Source organism: Verruconis gallopava (assembly GCF_000836295.1).
Source record: "Verruconis gallopava strain CBS 43764 unplaced genomic scaffold supercont1.53, whole genome shotgun sequence".
NCBI lineage: Eukaryota > Fungi > Ascomycota > Dothideomycetes > Venturiales > Sympoventuriaceae > Verruconis > Verruconis gallopava.
Window position 1 is genome coordinate 79,174 of NW_015622189.1, and position 12,023 is coordinate 91,196.

Consider the following 12,023-nt stretch of genomic DNA (forward strand, 5'->3'; position numbering starts at 1 on the left):
CCCCTTTTTCGTACGTAGAAGCCTCCACTTGTGCACTCTAGTCCTTCAAAAATACGTGCTGCCTTATTATCTGCCTTCTCCCAAGACGTCCCGAGCCGCGCGCTGACGGATCGTGCAAAGAGCCGACGTGGAAAGATTCCACGGCAAGGCGACCATCTCTACAAGCCCACCGCGCTTCCAGTCCTGCCTCGGCCCTTCCACCCTTTCCCCGCCACGAGTGCAGCACCCGGCACGTCTCATGTGGACACCCCCCGTCGGGTGCGCTGCTGGCGGACGGTCGAACGACGTTTGAAAAGCGGCGCACGCCTTCTGAGTCGGAGGCCCGGGGGTCCCCGCCGTTGGACGTGGGCGACGGAAGTTCGACGGGCGTCGTGCGACCGAGGCGGGCTCCGACGCCTGGATCGAACGCGGAGGGACAGGTTGGCGGCGCTGGACCGATCGGGGTTGGGTAGAAAAGATCTGAAGGACGGAAGGAAAGTGAGGTGAAGAACAGGAAGGGGAGGAAAAAAAAAAAGGAAAGAAAGTGTCTTTTGCGGAGCAAAAAGGCTGTAACGCGGTTTCGTGGTCCAACTGCGACGGGGAGATGCCTCTGTTGCGAAGTGCGCAGTGGGCGAGTGGCGAGAAACCTACGGCTTCGCGGTAGAGATTCAAGACGTACGTAGGCGCAGAAGGGCGGTTATGGTGCTGAGAGAGGGCAAGGAACGATACACGCGAGAGGTTCCCCCCCCCCCCCCCCAAAAAAAAAAGAAAAAAAGAAAAGAAAAGAAAAGAAAAGAAAAGAAAAGAAAAAAAAAAAAATAAAGAGAGAGACAGGAGAGAAAAGAGAGGGGTAGAGTTGAGTTGTATCAGAAACGGCATGCACAAGGGGCAGATTCGCAAAATGTAACAACGTTGGGGTATCTCATGTTAAAAAGAGGGCGGTCAGCCGCAAAGGCGGAAAACCGAGAGAGCCGTTGCTTCTGGCTTTTTTTTTTCCAGCCTACCAGTTCCACGTCCTCGAGCTTGCCGTGAAGACCGGAGGCTTCCAGATCAGCTTCTCAGGATCGATCGTCCGCTTGCCCTTCTTCAGCTCCTTTTCCTTCTGCTTCTCGTACTGCTTGACCACCGCGTCCGTCAGCACGATGACGTGTTGGTTTTTCTGCGTGGCGTCCTTGTCAGCCATCTGTCTTTGGAACGTGGGCACGCGTGGCATAAAAACTTACAGAGGTCTTGATCATGTTCAGATATTGCAGCGTGTGCAACACGTCGTTTGTAGTCATCGCTGCAGCCGCGCCAATGTCCTCGATGTTCGCTTCAGTTCGCCCGTCCATAAGCATTCCCACAATCACCTCTTGCCAGTACGCTCTGTAGCCAAGAAGCCCAAGATCAGAAAGGGGCTTCTCCGGGCTGCCAAGCTTACCTTCACGCTTGGACAGCTCGTACGAGAAGGCAATGAGCAAGCGGCCGAAGCCCTTCCGCTGGTATTGTGGTAGGGTGAGAATACAAGCGACGTTGTAGCCCTCCGCGGACTCCTTTTCTTTGGAGAAGTAGCCGACAAGATGACAGCCGTACTCGTCGCGTGTGCACATGCAGTAGAAAAGAAACGGATCCACGTCGTAGTACAGAGTCTTATGATCGAGGAACAGCTTCGACAGAAGACATAGATTGCGACACCAGGTCCTCTGCCGCCGCCCGTCGATCTCGAAGAAACTCACGTAATCGTCTCGGTAGATTTCGTTTCCCGGAGGGTGCAGAAGGGTGCACTTCTGCCTGTGCCGCTCGAACTGCTTCGTTTCGCCAAAGTAGCTCAGGCAAAACTCGCATATGTACACCATGTCGCAATCCGTGAACTCCTGCGGATAGGGCGAGAAGTACCACGGCTCGATCTCAAACCTACCCATTTGGATCTTATCCAGGTTGCGCACACGCGAAATTTCCGTCTGATTCTGCGTCATGGAGCCGCCAGTCCGGAGCTTCTCTATCTCCTCCTCGCGCGAGTAGGCCTCTGGAGGCGCAGCCTTGGCAGCGGCCGCCGCATCTTGGACATCTACCATGTCGGTATCTTCATCCTCGGGGCGGGGCGTCCCGTCTAGGACCTCCGTCGTGATCGTCACCTCCTTGTTTTCCTTGCCACCGGCGGTGGAGGGCCTCGGAACCTTCTGGATATTTGCAGACGTCGACTCCGGAGTGGCCGTATCGCGCTCGAGTTGGCTCTTTTGACGCTTCAGGTTTTTGCTGTCCTTGAGAGGCTCCTTTTTTTGCGACTGGGAGCCACCCGTCTTCTTCTTGTCCACTTTCTCAGGTGGTGGCCATTCTACCTCCCTGGAGAGGTCAAACTTTTCCGCAGTGATCCACTCATCCAGGCGCTTGTTGAACTCGTCATAGTGCACGTAGAATCGCGGCTGGCCCTTTTTGGTTTGTATACTCAAGATTTCTGCTTTTCTTTTACTGCCTTCCTGCGTCAAGGTCAGATCATGTGACATATTTCAACCCGACGACTAAGAATCTGAGCATTCTTACCTTTTCGACCCAGGCCTTCGTTCCAATCCTAGACGAGGTCAGTATTCAGTTTGCAGCGTGAGTTACAGAAATGCCAAGTATGTTACCTCAGCTCAGCGAGCGTCGCAAAGCCCTTTTCACGCTCAACAGGCGTCTCCGCCTTGTCATCCACCCCTCCCATAGTTAGTACAAGTCACTTTGAGATGGTAAATGATGGAAAGAAACGCGAGGTTGATGATTCTAATCGCTTTTTTTGGTGATCGATGATGTTGTTTCGCGACCGTAAGACCGGATGGGTTGAGCCCACTAAAAGCTTAGTGAGTCCCTGTCGGTGGCGGTTCCTGCGCCTCATGTGTCCCCCCCCCCCGCCAAAAATTTACTGAGCAGAAACATGATGATGCTTTGAATGCAGTGCGCCATGGCGCCAATGGACCTCTCGCAATTGTCTAGCAATTGGAAGAAATTACAAGCTACACTGCCCAAGAAAGCAGACAAGGGGAGCATCGCGCTCAAACGAAAACGACCCGATGCGACGAAAGAAAAGCCGTCGAAGAAACGACAGAGGCTTGATTCAGCGACCGCAACCGTCCATACGAACAAGAGCAAGGACTCAATGAATAATTCACATGCCTCGAAGCGAATGCGGCACTCTAAAAGCGCGCCCGACTTGAAGGAACGCACAAAAGATTCCAAAGATGGCGAACAGGACGCAGAAGAGAATGAAAGGCCTTCTTCAGCACAAGATGTCCGTGACAAACTCAGCGAATCTGAGGCACAAGTCAATGAGGGTGTATCACAAACAGCTATAGCAGGCAAATACATCGCTCTTGACTGCGAAATGGTGGGCTACGGGCCTAACCCGCGCTCCGACAGTCAAGTCGCACGCGTATCTATCGTAAACTACCACGGCGAGCAGATCTACGACTCCTTCGTTTTGCCTCAGGTTCCTGTTACGGACTACCGCACGGCTATCACGGGGCTCACGGAATCCAGCCTGAAGGCCGGACGACCGTTCAAGGAGGTGCAGCGAGATGTGGCCACCTTTTTGAAGGGCAGGGTACTGATTGGACATGCTCTGAAAGGAGACTTGGACGTGTTGATGCTGACCCATCCGCGGAGGGATATCCGCGACACGAGTCGACATGCTCCGTATAGAGCGCTGAGCGCTGGGAAGACGCCTGCGTTGCGAATGTTGTGCAAGGAAGTGTTGGGGCTGGAGATACAGTCCGGCCATCATTCCAGTGTTGAGGATGCACGAGCGGCAATGCTGTTGTATCGCAAAGAGAAGGACGCCTTCGAAGCGGAGTACGCAGCCAAGTTTGGAAGACGAGCGCTGCTGAGTAGCGCAGAGAGCATCGTTGAGGGACGTTCAAGTGGATCTTCAAAGAAGAAGAAAAAGAAGGGCAAAAGGTGACATAGGAAGCAGGTGAAATGATGTTGTATACCCCCAGAAGTAAATTAGATGGTAGCGCGGCTCTGGTCGTAGGCCACTTTAAGGATTCCGACAGCGCTAAGTTCTAGGATAGATCTCTGACATATGTACAGCAGAAAAGGGATTGAGCAATTTCGTCATCACGTTCATCTGCCATATCCCCCGTCGATAGTAGATGCTCTTTAGTGTTGGGAGTCATGCTCTGTAGGTGGCGAACACGCTTATAGCGGCACGTCTTGTATAGCTTCCATCGCTCCCTCCCGGCTGACAGTGATGATGTGATCACCTAATGTCTTCGTTGCGAACCCTGCCTCGCAATACGTGAAGTAGTACTCCCATTTTCTTTTGAAAACCTCCACATCAGCCTTCGTCATATCTTCGTGTTCCCTCAGCAAGGCTGGTTTGATTTCCGACTCGAAATTAAGTAGGAACTTTTCCTTCCACAGCCGAAGGGTCTTAGCGTAGTGCGCTCCAATGTTTTCCACATCATCTACCACCAAGGTACCTTTGGACCCACGTGCTATGGATTGCACAAGTTGCGATATGGAGGGCAGGTGACCACCTGGGAAAATATAACGACGGATAAAATCATCTGACCTAGCGTACGCATCGTATCTCTGCTGAACGATTAGCTCTTCCTCTACCAGACCGTTCTTAGAATAAGGCAACGTACCGACTCGGGAATAGTTATACACTGGAAACATGCAATGCCACCATCCTTCTTTAACAGGCGATCTACACACGCGAAATACGTCTCCAAAAACTCCGCGCCCACAGCTTCTAGCATCTCTATAGAAATTATTTTGTCAAACGGTCCTTCTTTGGGTACCTCGAGCGCCCGATAATCGCACAGCAACACCGTGATCTTATCTTCCAGCCCGGCGCTTCGTATCCGCTCCTCCGCTAGTTCCTTTTGCTCTACACTGAGAGTTAAACTTGTGACTGTACACCCCGTCTCTTTTACAGCCTTTATCGCAAGGCTGCCCCACCCCGTGCCAATCTCTAGGACACGGTCACCCGCTTTCAGTCGTGTGTTTCGAATAAAACGAGAAAGTTTGCGTTCTTGTGCTGCCTCTAGCGACTCTGTTGCCGACCTAGGATCCGACACGGGCAGCCATATCGGGCAAGAGTACGTCATGTCTTCTGAGAGAAATGCTGCGAACATGGCGTTACTTATGTCGTAATGAGCTGATATATGAAGACGCGCATTTGCTAGGGTGTTTGTTTTCCGCAGGAAAGCAGAGAGAGAGTTGGACAGTGAGGCCGTGAGTGTTGACCCGGACAAGTGAGCCTTGTTTAGAATGAAGATCTTGAAAAATGAGGTCAAGTCTGAGCACGATATTTCAGAGAGCATGTACGACTCTGCGAAGCCCATGTCTGCGAACAACAAGAGCCTCACCCAAAATGTTTCCTTGTTCACTCTTAATTGTGCATATGGGGAGGCAGAGCTCATAGGGCCACAATTGTAGGATTGGCCATCAAAGTCTACGATCTCGAGACACCCTATTTGAATCCTTTGTAGCAAGGAGAGGCATGTGCTTCGTGATACTTGGAGGAGCGGATGCCATGCCAGCGATCCGGTGTATGAGCGAAGAGAATTGAATTGAGATATGAGAGGCTTGAGAACGCTCATCTTGATTTTGAGCTCTTGAAGCAAAAATTACAATGCGAAGAACAACACGATAAGATTTTACAAGACGAGGCGAGGGAACAACAAAGAGGAAGGCCAGAGAAAGAGAAAAGAAAAAAAAGGTTACGAGACAGCTTTTGAACGTAGCGCGAGAGTCTCAAACCTAGGAAATAAAGCATGACGCTTGCAAAAGACCGGAGCTTTGGCATTCCGGCGCAGCGATTGCTCCGTTGTTAAGGCGTGTCTAGGCGAGACGCTGTCTCCCATGCGGCATCCCAGACCTAAATTGTCATGGAAAAACAGCAATTCGGTCTCCACGAGTCGTTCCTGTTTGGTGGGATCTATGACATCGTGTGGTTTGGGGAGGTCATGCTCTTAGCTGAATCGAGGAATGTACCTAGACGCTAGCGCTCAGTGGCTCCAGGGTACCAAAGCGCAGATTCTATAGGCTCATTGTCTGGCTATTCAGTTCCGGTTCAGGACGGTGGACATATCTTCGTGATCTCTTTTGTTTTGTGATCTCGTCGTCGAAGACTACAGGACAACGATCGCGTCAGCGCTTGGTATCAGGGAGGAAGTCTGTTTGTTGCAGGTCGACTTTCGTAAACGGAGCGGAGCCGGCAACTGTATCAAGCGCATGGGTTTAGATAGGCGGTATTGAAGCAAAGCTTCGAAGCTTCAGCCGGCAACCCACCTGATTTGCTCAGGAATGAAACAAGTTACAAAGTTTGTTTCGGACAACGAGGTCAAGGTGCAGCTTGCATACGCCGTTCGCAACCGCCGGTGTCGGACCTGATTCGTCTGTGCGCGCGACGCGACTTTCTGGAAGACGTGTTGAGTCGTGACGACAGGCGGGAGGACGAGCAAGAAGAGGAGCGACGATGCTAGCTATACAGCGGAAAGAAGGAAACGTCACGGGAGTCAAGGTCCATCTCTTGCCATGCAAAATAAATTATAGCGGCCCCACTGAGGTGGAGAGAAGGTATTGGGAGCCAAAGCAGACAGAGAGCAAGTATCTTTACTCTAACACGCTATCTTGTGCTAATCTTTGCAGATGGTGGATACAAGGCATACTTCAGAGGCCGTGAGTTGTCTGGAAACTCTCTTAAAGTTCCACAGCATTACCAAGGCACGCTTGTTGATGTGCACGTCTAGCTCACAGAGTGCTAACGAGGACCAGGTTCTGTGCTGAGAATAACAAATGACCTTATGCCTAGGTCCAAGTCCTCCCCAGTGGAGGGCGATGTAGAGGACGAAGATGCTGATGAAGAAACCGAGGAGACTAAGATAGCCGAAGAGCTGGGCGTCTTTGATGAAGTTATGGTTTGGAACCACGACATGCCATGGAGCGCGGCCGAAGATCCGTATGCAAAGGGAATCGAGGAGTGGATCTCTTTTGCCAGCGCTGTAAGTATCGCAGTGCCGCGCGATTAGACTTGTTTAAGCTCACTGGCTTTCGTTCAGATGCACACGCAGGCGGACGATGACGGGCGATCGAAAACGACGTCATGACCTTTCGAAATTCAATATAGCCCAAAGATATGAGTCTACCTTACCTCTGCTCTCAGTCTTCGTTAATTAATTGACTAAAGCATTTGTCTTTCTTTGCTCTTCCGTCAGCATGCTCTCTATCCCACGCTTTCTGCTCCTTCAAAAAGGCTTCCTTCTTCCTCAAGTAGCCCTCATGCTCCTTGCACTTTATCCAGTATGCCTTGAAAATATTTGAAGCTTCTAGCTTATCTTTATGGTCTTTATGGGTACGGCTTTTCTCGAGCTCTCTGCCCGTCGCCTTGTCATACTTTCTTCCTCCAGCATGATTCGCATATCGCTTCGCACGTGACATGCCCATTTGGATGAATTTTCGCGTCATGTCCATCCCCACGAAGTCGTTGGCCTCGTAATATGCCTCAAATCGTTCCCATAGCGCCTGCGAAGATTTGCGTGCAATCTCTGGTGTGCGAAACTGCCAAAGTGGTAGTAGGGATGACTTGTATGGTTCAAAGCTGAGGACGCGTTGCTCTCCCTTGCCTATACGATAGGACATTTGTAAGGCCTTGTTTCTCGAATTTAGAATTTGTTCGGCCATGGCTGATGTTGGGAATTACATTTGCACCTGGTCGTTGAGTCCGGGCTGGAATTGACTTCAGTCCGATTACGTCAAGAATATGCCGCACTAAAGCTAATTTGGAAGTAATTCACATGTGTGGTGTAACTTTTCCTGGAAAGCAAAGATGGAAGAAGGAGGAGGTTCATAGAATCAAAGCGAGGGGAGAGCTAATTATGTATTCACTCGTAGTCATACAATTCGACAAAGGGAAATTGTTCGATTTAAACGATCAAATCTCTATATATCCTTCGGCTAATCTTATGGAAATTCCGTCGCTTGAAAGCAAAACGTAGGCACATCTGCAGCAAATAGTAGAGAACTTACAATACGGAATGTTGCTACCGAATCGTTCGCTAGGCGCGTCAAAGTCAAAGAAACGAAAAAAAAGAAGGCGAATCTGAACCAAGATTTCACCACAGAAGGCAAGCAAGCAGAACAACGCCAGCAATATACAACAATGATTTCGCGTGAGCATATTCTTCCTCCAATGTCGTTAAGTAGCTGGTCGCATCTAAAGAGCCACGCGGCTCGCCATCAAATGAGCAAGAGTCAAATGAAACAGATGGCCTCAAAATGTGTCCCTTGGTATAAGAGTTTCCAGCTAGTTGCCTATACGCAGGAGCGGTTTTGTCCCTGGGCTGGCAAATATGGTCTTCAGAGATACCGTTACACGCATGGAGCACTCGATCCGAGCGCAGAAGCGCTGTTGATTCTTGGTTGCTTTTATCTCCTGAGTGTAGTAAATCAGACCGAGGGTTACGAAATATACGATCGATTGGATTTGTTTCGAAGATATCATGATGTTCGAATTGATCTTGGGTGAAAGGATCCACATAGTTTTTGACCACAGCCGAGTGCAGTCTCTTGCGTGTGCCTTCAAGGATTTTGTGGTTCACATTTCCAAGATCCAAGACGACTTTGAATCGCAGCGGAGAAAGACAAATTATTGCCTTATCGAGAAGGCCGAATGTGACAAAAGAGGGCGTGTTCGCAACTAAAGGAGGCGTTGTTTGGAGTAGTGACATCCTTAGAGTGTCTAGAGCCTTTCGTAAGCTCAAAGATTTTTCTTGAGCCCCAGTTTGATCAAGTTCAAGCTTCGTATCACACCTCATCTCGATGACTTCTTCCTCGTCAGAGTCGACAAAGGTGTTCGATATCGATAGACCAGCCCAGATTTGGTTCATCCACTTGTCATACGGCTGATCAGAGTGATGGTCAATAATAGTCTCAAGATCAGAATAGCCAACGTTGCCTTCGGAATTCGAGTTGCCTTGTCCCAAAGTAATGATCTTACCAACACCATTGCTAAAAGTGCCAGCGCATTTGTTCGCTTTATCGTGTTTACCGGCACAAATTGCATGTAAGGGTATTGCTGTTTTCATGTGGTGCTTCATGATTTGATTGGCATCTTGATTTTCCAACTGTCGACGTGTCCAACGTCGACGAAAGAAATTCAGAATTTCTTCATTCGAGGACGAATTGGTGATGGTTTGAGATTCTTGACGGTAATCATTCAAAGCTTTTAGATATTCCAAGGTCATTGTTGGAAGTGCTTTGAGCCTGGACTCATAATAGCTTTTGGCGGCTTGCAATCTTCGCGCAGCAGCTGGCGATTCCGTTTTCACTTCGGCATTATGTGTCTGGACTTGGCGTAGGCGCGAGGGTCCAATATACTCTTTGAGAAGTTTGGGGAGGTTCTTCCAACCATCTTTCGACTCCTGCATAAGCTTCTTTCTAATGTCCAAGAAGCTCATTCGTTTGGAGTAACCACGCCGGTAAGACAATCCGGTAGCCTTTACCTTTTCAATATCGTCACCGAACACAACCGGTGCTTTCATCAGCCGGAGATTTGAGTTCTTCAACAATTCGAAAGCCGCAATTCGCTCGTCTATCATTTTACCATGCCAGATAGATGGACGTGCGTGCAGAACAAGGCGGCGTAACAGACAGAATCGACGATTCATGTCATGATAAACGACGGTCGAATTTGGTTTTTCTCCTTGAAAATGAGTATCTTCATCATTGTAGCTCGTTTCTAAGTCGACGAATTCACGATAGAAGCCTAAGCGATTGATACCACAAAGTTCTGGCATGCTGTTATCGTAAATCTTGGTGGCATAAGTATCTGCACCTGCTTCGTCTTTGTCAATAAAAATTGAAGCAAATTCGGCACAAACAGTCTGTGGTGCTGTAATATACGTGTATTCGTAGGCGCTCATCAAAGCAGACGATAGAGAAGCAGTATCCGGACAATCATCCATATGGAATTCCGCTATTCGTACTGCGAGTTCACTAACGCTGAAGCCATCTTCGCTGTCGTCAAAGGCTGTGTAGCGAAAGTGCTGAAAATAAGCGTCATCCATTGCCCGCTTTCTAGACTTCTCTTCGAGTCGTCTCTGTCTCCATGCAGTTTCTGGATTTGCCGCAACATCGCGATCTTCAAATGAGCGATCTCCGAGCTTGCAGAGTTTCTCGATGCGCGCCTCAATGCTCATGTGCGGCTCGAAAAATTCAAGACTGCGGTTTCCATAGACAAGGAATTTGTTTTGTGGAGATGGCTCAAAGACGAGACCAACAGGACGAGCAATTCGATCTGAGACACCTGAATACTGTGAATTTGTTGTAGTCTGCAGTGATTGCTCCTCTTCATCTTCATCTTCTATTGAATTTGCCCATGACGTTAGCTTGGCCTCCGTGATTGCATCTAGGTAAGGAGGTGGAAAGGCTTCAACATCGGTATGAGCTTGAGCATGTCTTGTGCAGAGCTCAAAAGCGTGATCTGCTTCATCGCAAGATTGATTATAGTAGCCAGTTTCAAACCAAGAATTGGCCTTAGGATGTTCATCTTTGATGCTAATTACATCATCGGCGACTGGGTGACTGGGCTGTTTAGTTTTAGTCGTGAAGATGGCCTCAGGTTCAACAGTGAACTTTAGTCCTAATTTACGAAGTCTATCTTCGATTAGGTGGGGTTTGTAGTTGATGATATCGTTAAGCTCTTTCATAGAAAGGCCCTTAGGTGGGTTGCACGGTGAAGTCAACCGACTGTTTATTGTGGTGGACGTCGGCAAGTCTCCGAGACTTTCAAGATCAGATTCGCGAAACTCCAAATGAGCGTCACGAGCTGAACTATAGAGGACTCGAGAGGGAGACAGAGTTGAAGTGCAACCTTTCTGCTCTAAGTAGCCATTTCTGTGAGGAGGATCCAAGTGTCCGACATCAAGACTTGGAACGAAAGAAGATGCTTCTGGAGACAGTTTTGTGGATGTTGGGGCAGCGTGGCTATGTGCCTCAGTGACATAGGACACCTCAAAAGGCTCTGTGTTTGTAGAGCTTGTGACTGGTGCACAAGGAAGAAAGAAGGGGACTCTCGAGTCCGAAGATGAGTTCTCTGATTGAACAAATCCATTACCAGCGGATTTAAGAGGGAGAGATTTCGTATGCGTAAAATTCGCAGTCTCAAATGTTGCCGTAGGTACGTTGCGACAATAATTATAGATTGTGTCGTCCTGAAATGCATCTGGTAGGGACGGAGACATTCCCTGAATGCCAAATTGGACAATTAATCCTGCATCACAGAACAAATGAGCTTATTTCATTACTTGTTAGCTATTCTGAAGCTTTGCAACGCTTTCACGAAACTTACAATATGATGAGGTACTCTCATTATCGAAGAACAGCCACTCTGTCGTCGCCATCATGCTGGATGTTGCTGCCAAGCGTTGATCTCCAATTGGGATGAAAGGAATATAAGACTCTTTTGTAGTCAGTGTGGTTGGATTTGTTCTGTTCTATGTTAGTAACTCAAGAGTGCACAAATTAGAGTCCCGAATTTGACCTTGTTGATGTCAATGTTTAGACACTCCTTGAAAAGCTCGTTTTTCCAGATCAGCACAAAAAATAAGATTATGTCTGAAAACTTAAGGTCTGGAAAATCATCACCGCTTTATTATCATATGAGAAAGTTATTTCAAAGCAGAAGTGATAGAACAACGAAATTATTCCCTAATTTGAGCAATAAGCAATGTGCTCTTCACTATTCAGTCCCGTGAATATATGCAACTAAGTCACTACTGAGTGAATCAGAAAATTCTATACGTAGTAATTCACTGTTGAATTATTCACATGCCTGGAAATTTTCTAATACTTGGATCAGATGCTTCTAACTCAGGAATTTATTAAAACGATATTAAACTTTTGACTTTACTTAAGTAAGGCTGAAAATGCTTAAGAGCAGAAAATCTCTCAGCGAAGTGTATGCAAGTAATGAGTCTTTAAGCCAGTAGATTTTTCGATTTTTAGAAGAGAAATTTGTGTCAGATATAATAATTGTCATAACGAGGGGATAGTATCATACACCACATATCGTCTGGATG

The 12,023-nt window shown here is 48.3% G+C and overlaps 6 protein-coding genes across 6 annotated transcripts; 2 read left to right on the plus strand and 4 right to left on the minus strand.

Moving 5' to 3' along the window:
* Positions 1-872: 872 nt before the first annotated feature.
* On the minus strand, positions 873-2,753 carry PV09_09084 (uncharacterized protein). The gene is made up of 4 exons (XM_016363076.1): positions 2,586-2,753; positions 2,500-2,527; positions 1,203-2,435; positions 873-1,138 (listed from the first exon to the last, which is right to left on the minus strand). The coding sequence occupies exons 1-4, from the start codon at positions 2,657-2,659 to the stop codon at positions 980-982; spliced, it is 1,494 nt and encodes a 497-aa protein (XP_016209090.1). The 5' UTR covers positions 2,660-2,753; the 3' UTR covers positions 873-979.
* A 96-nt stretch (positions 2,754-2,849) lies between these two features.
* On the plus strand, positions 2,850-4,119 carry PV09_09085 (uncharacterized protein). Its single transcript, XM_016363077.1, has one exon. The coding sequence runs from the start codon at positions 2,885-2,887 to the stop codon at positions 3,890-3,892; it is 1,008 nt and encodes a 335-aa protein (XP_016209091.1). The 5' UTR covers positions 2,850-2,884; the 3' UTR covers positions 3,893-4,119.
* Positions 3,927-6,239, minus strand: PV09_09086 (uncharacterized protein). Its single transcript, XM_016363078.1, has 2 exons — positions 4,584-6,239; positions 3,927-4,527 (listed from the first exon to the last, which is right to left on the minus strand). Exons 1-2 carry the CDS (start codon positions 5,541-5,543, stop codon positions 4,132-4,134), a joined length of 1,356 nt encoding a protein of 451 aa, XP_016209092.1. The 5' UTR covers positions 5,544-6,239; the 3' UTR covers positions 3,927-4,131.
* On the plus strand, positions 6,232-7,260 carry PV09_09087 (uncharacterized protein). Its single transcript, XM_016363079.1, has 4 exons — positions 6,232-6,548; positions 6,595-6,669; positions 6,721-6,947; positions 7,005-7,260. Exons 1-4 carry the CDS (start codon positions 6,422-6,424, stop codon positions 7,050-7,052), a joined length of 477 nt encoding a protein of 158 aa, XP_016209093.1. The 5' UTR covers positions 6,232-6,421; the 3' UTR covers positions 7,053-7,260.
* On the minus strand, positions 6,978-7,626 carry PV09_09088 (uncharacterized protein; the record flags this gene model as incomplete). Its single annotated transcript, XM_016363080.1, has 2 exons — positions 6,978-7,053; positions 7,097-7,626. The coding sequence occupies one exon, from the start codon at positions 7,624-7,626 to the stop codon at positions 7,105-7,107; it is 522 nt and encodes a 173-aa protein (XP_016209094.1). The 3' UTR covers positions 6,978-7,053; positions 7,097-7,104.
* Positions 7,627-8,057: 431 nt separating this feature from the next.
* Positions 8,058-11,345, minus strand: PV09_09089 (uncharacterized protein; the record flags this gene model as incomplete). The annotated part of the gene is made up of 2 exons (XM_016363081.1): positions 8,058-11,236; positions 11,294-11,345. 2 exons carry the CDS (start codon positions 11,343-11,345, stop codon positions 8,058-8,060), a joined length of 3,231 nt encoding a protein of 1,076 aa, XP_016209095.1.
* Positions 11,346-12,023: the final 678 nt, after the last annotated feature.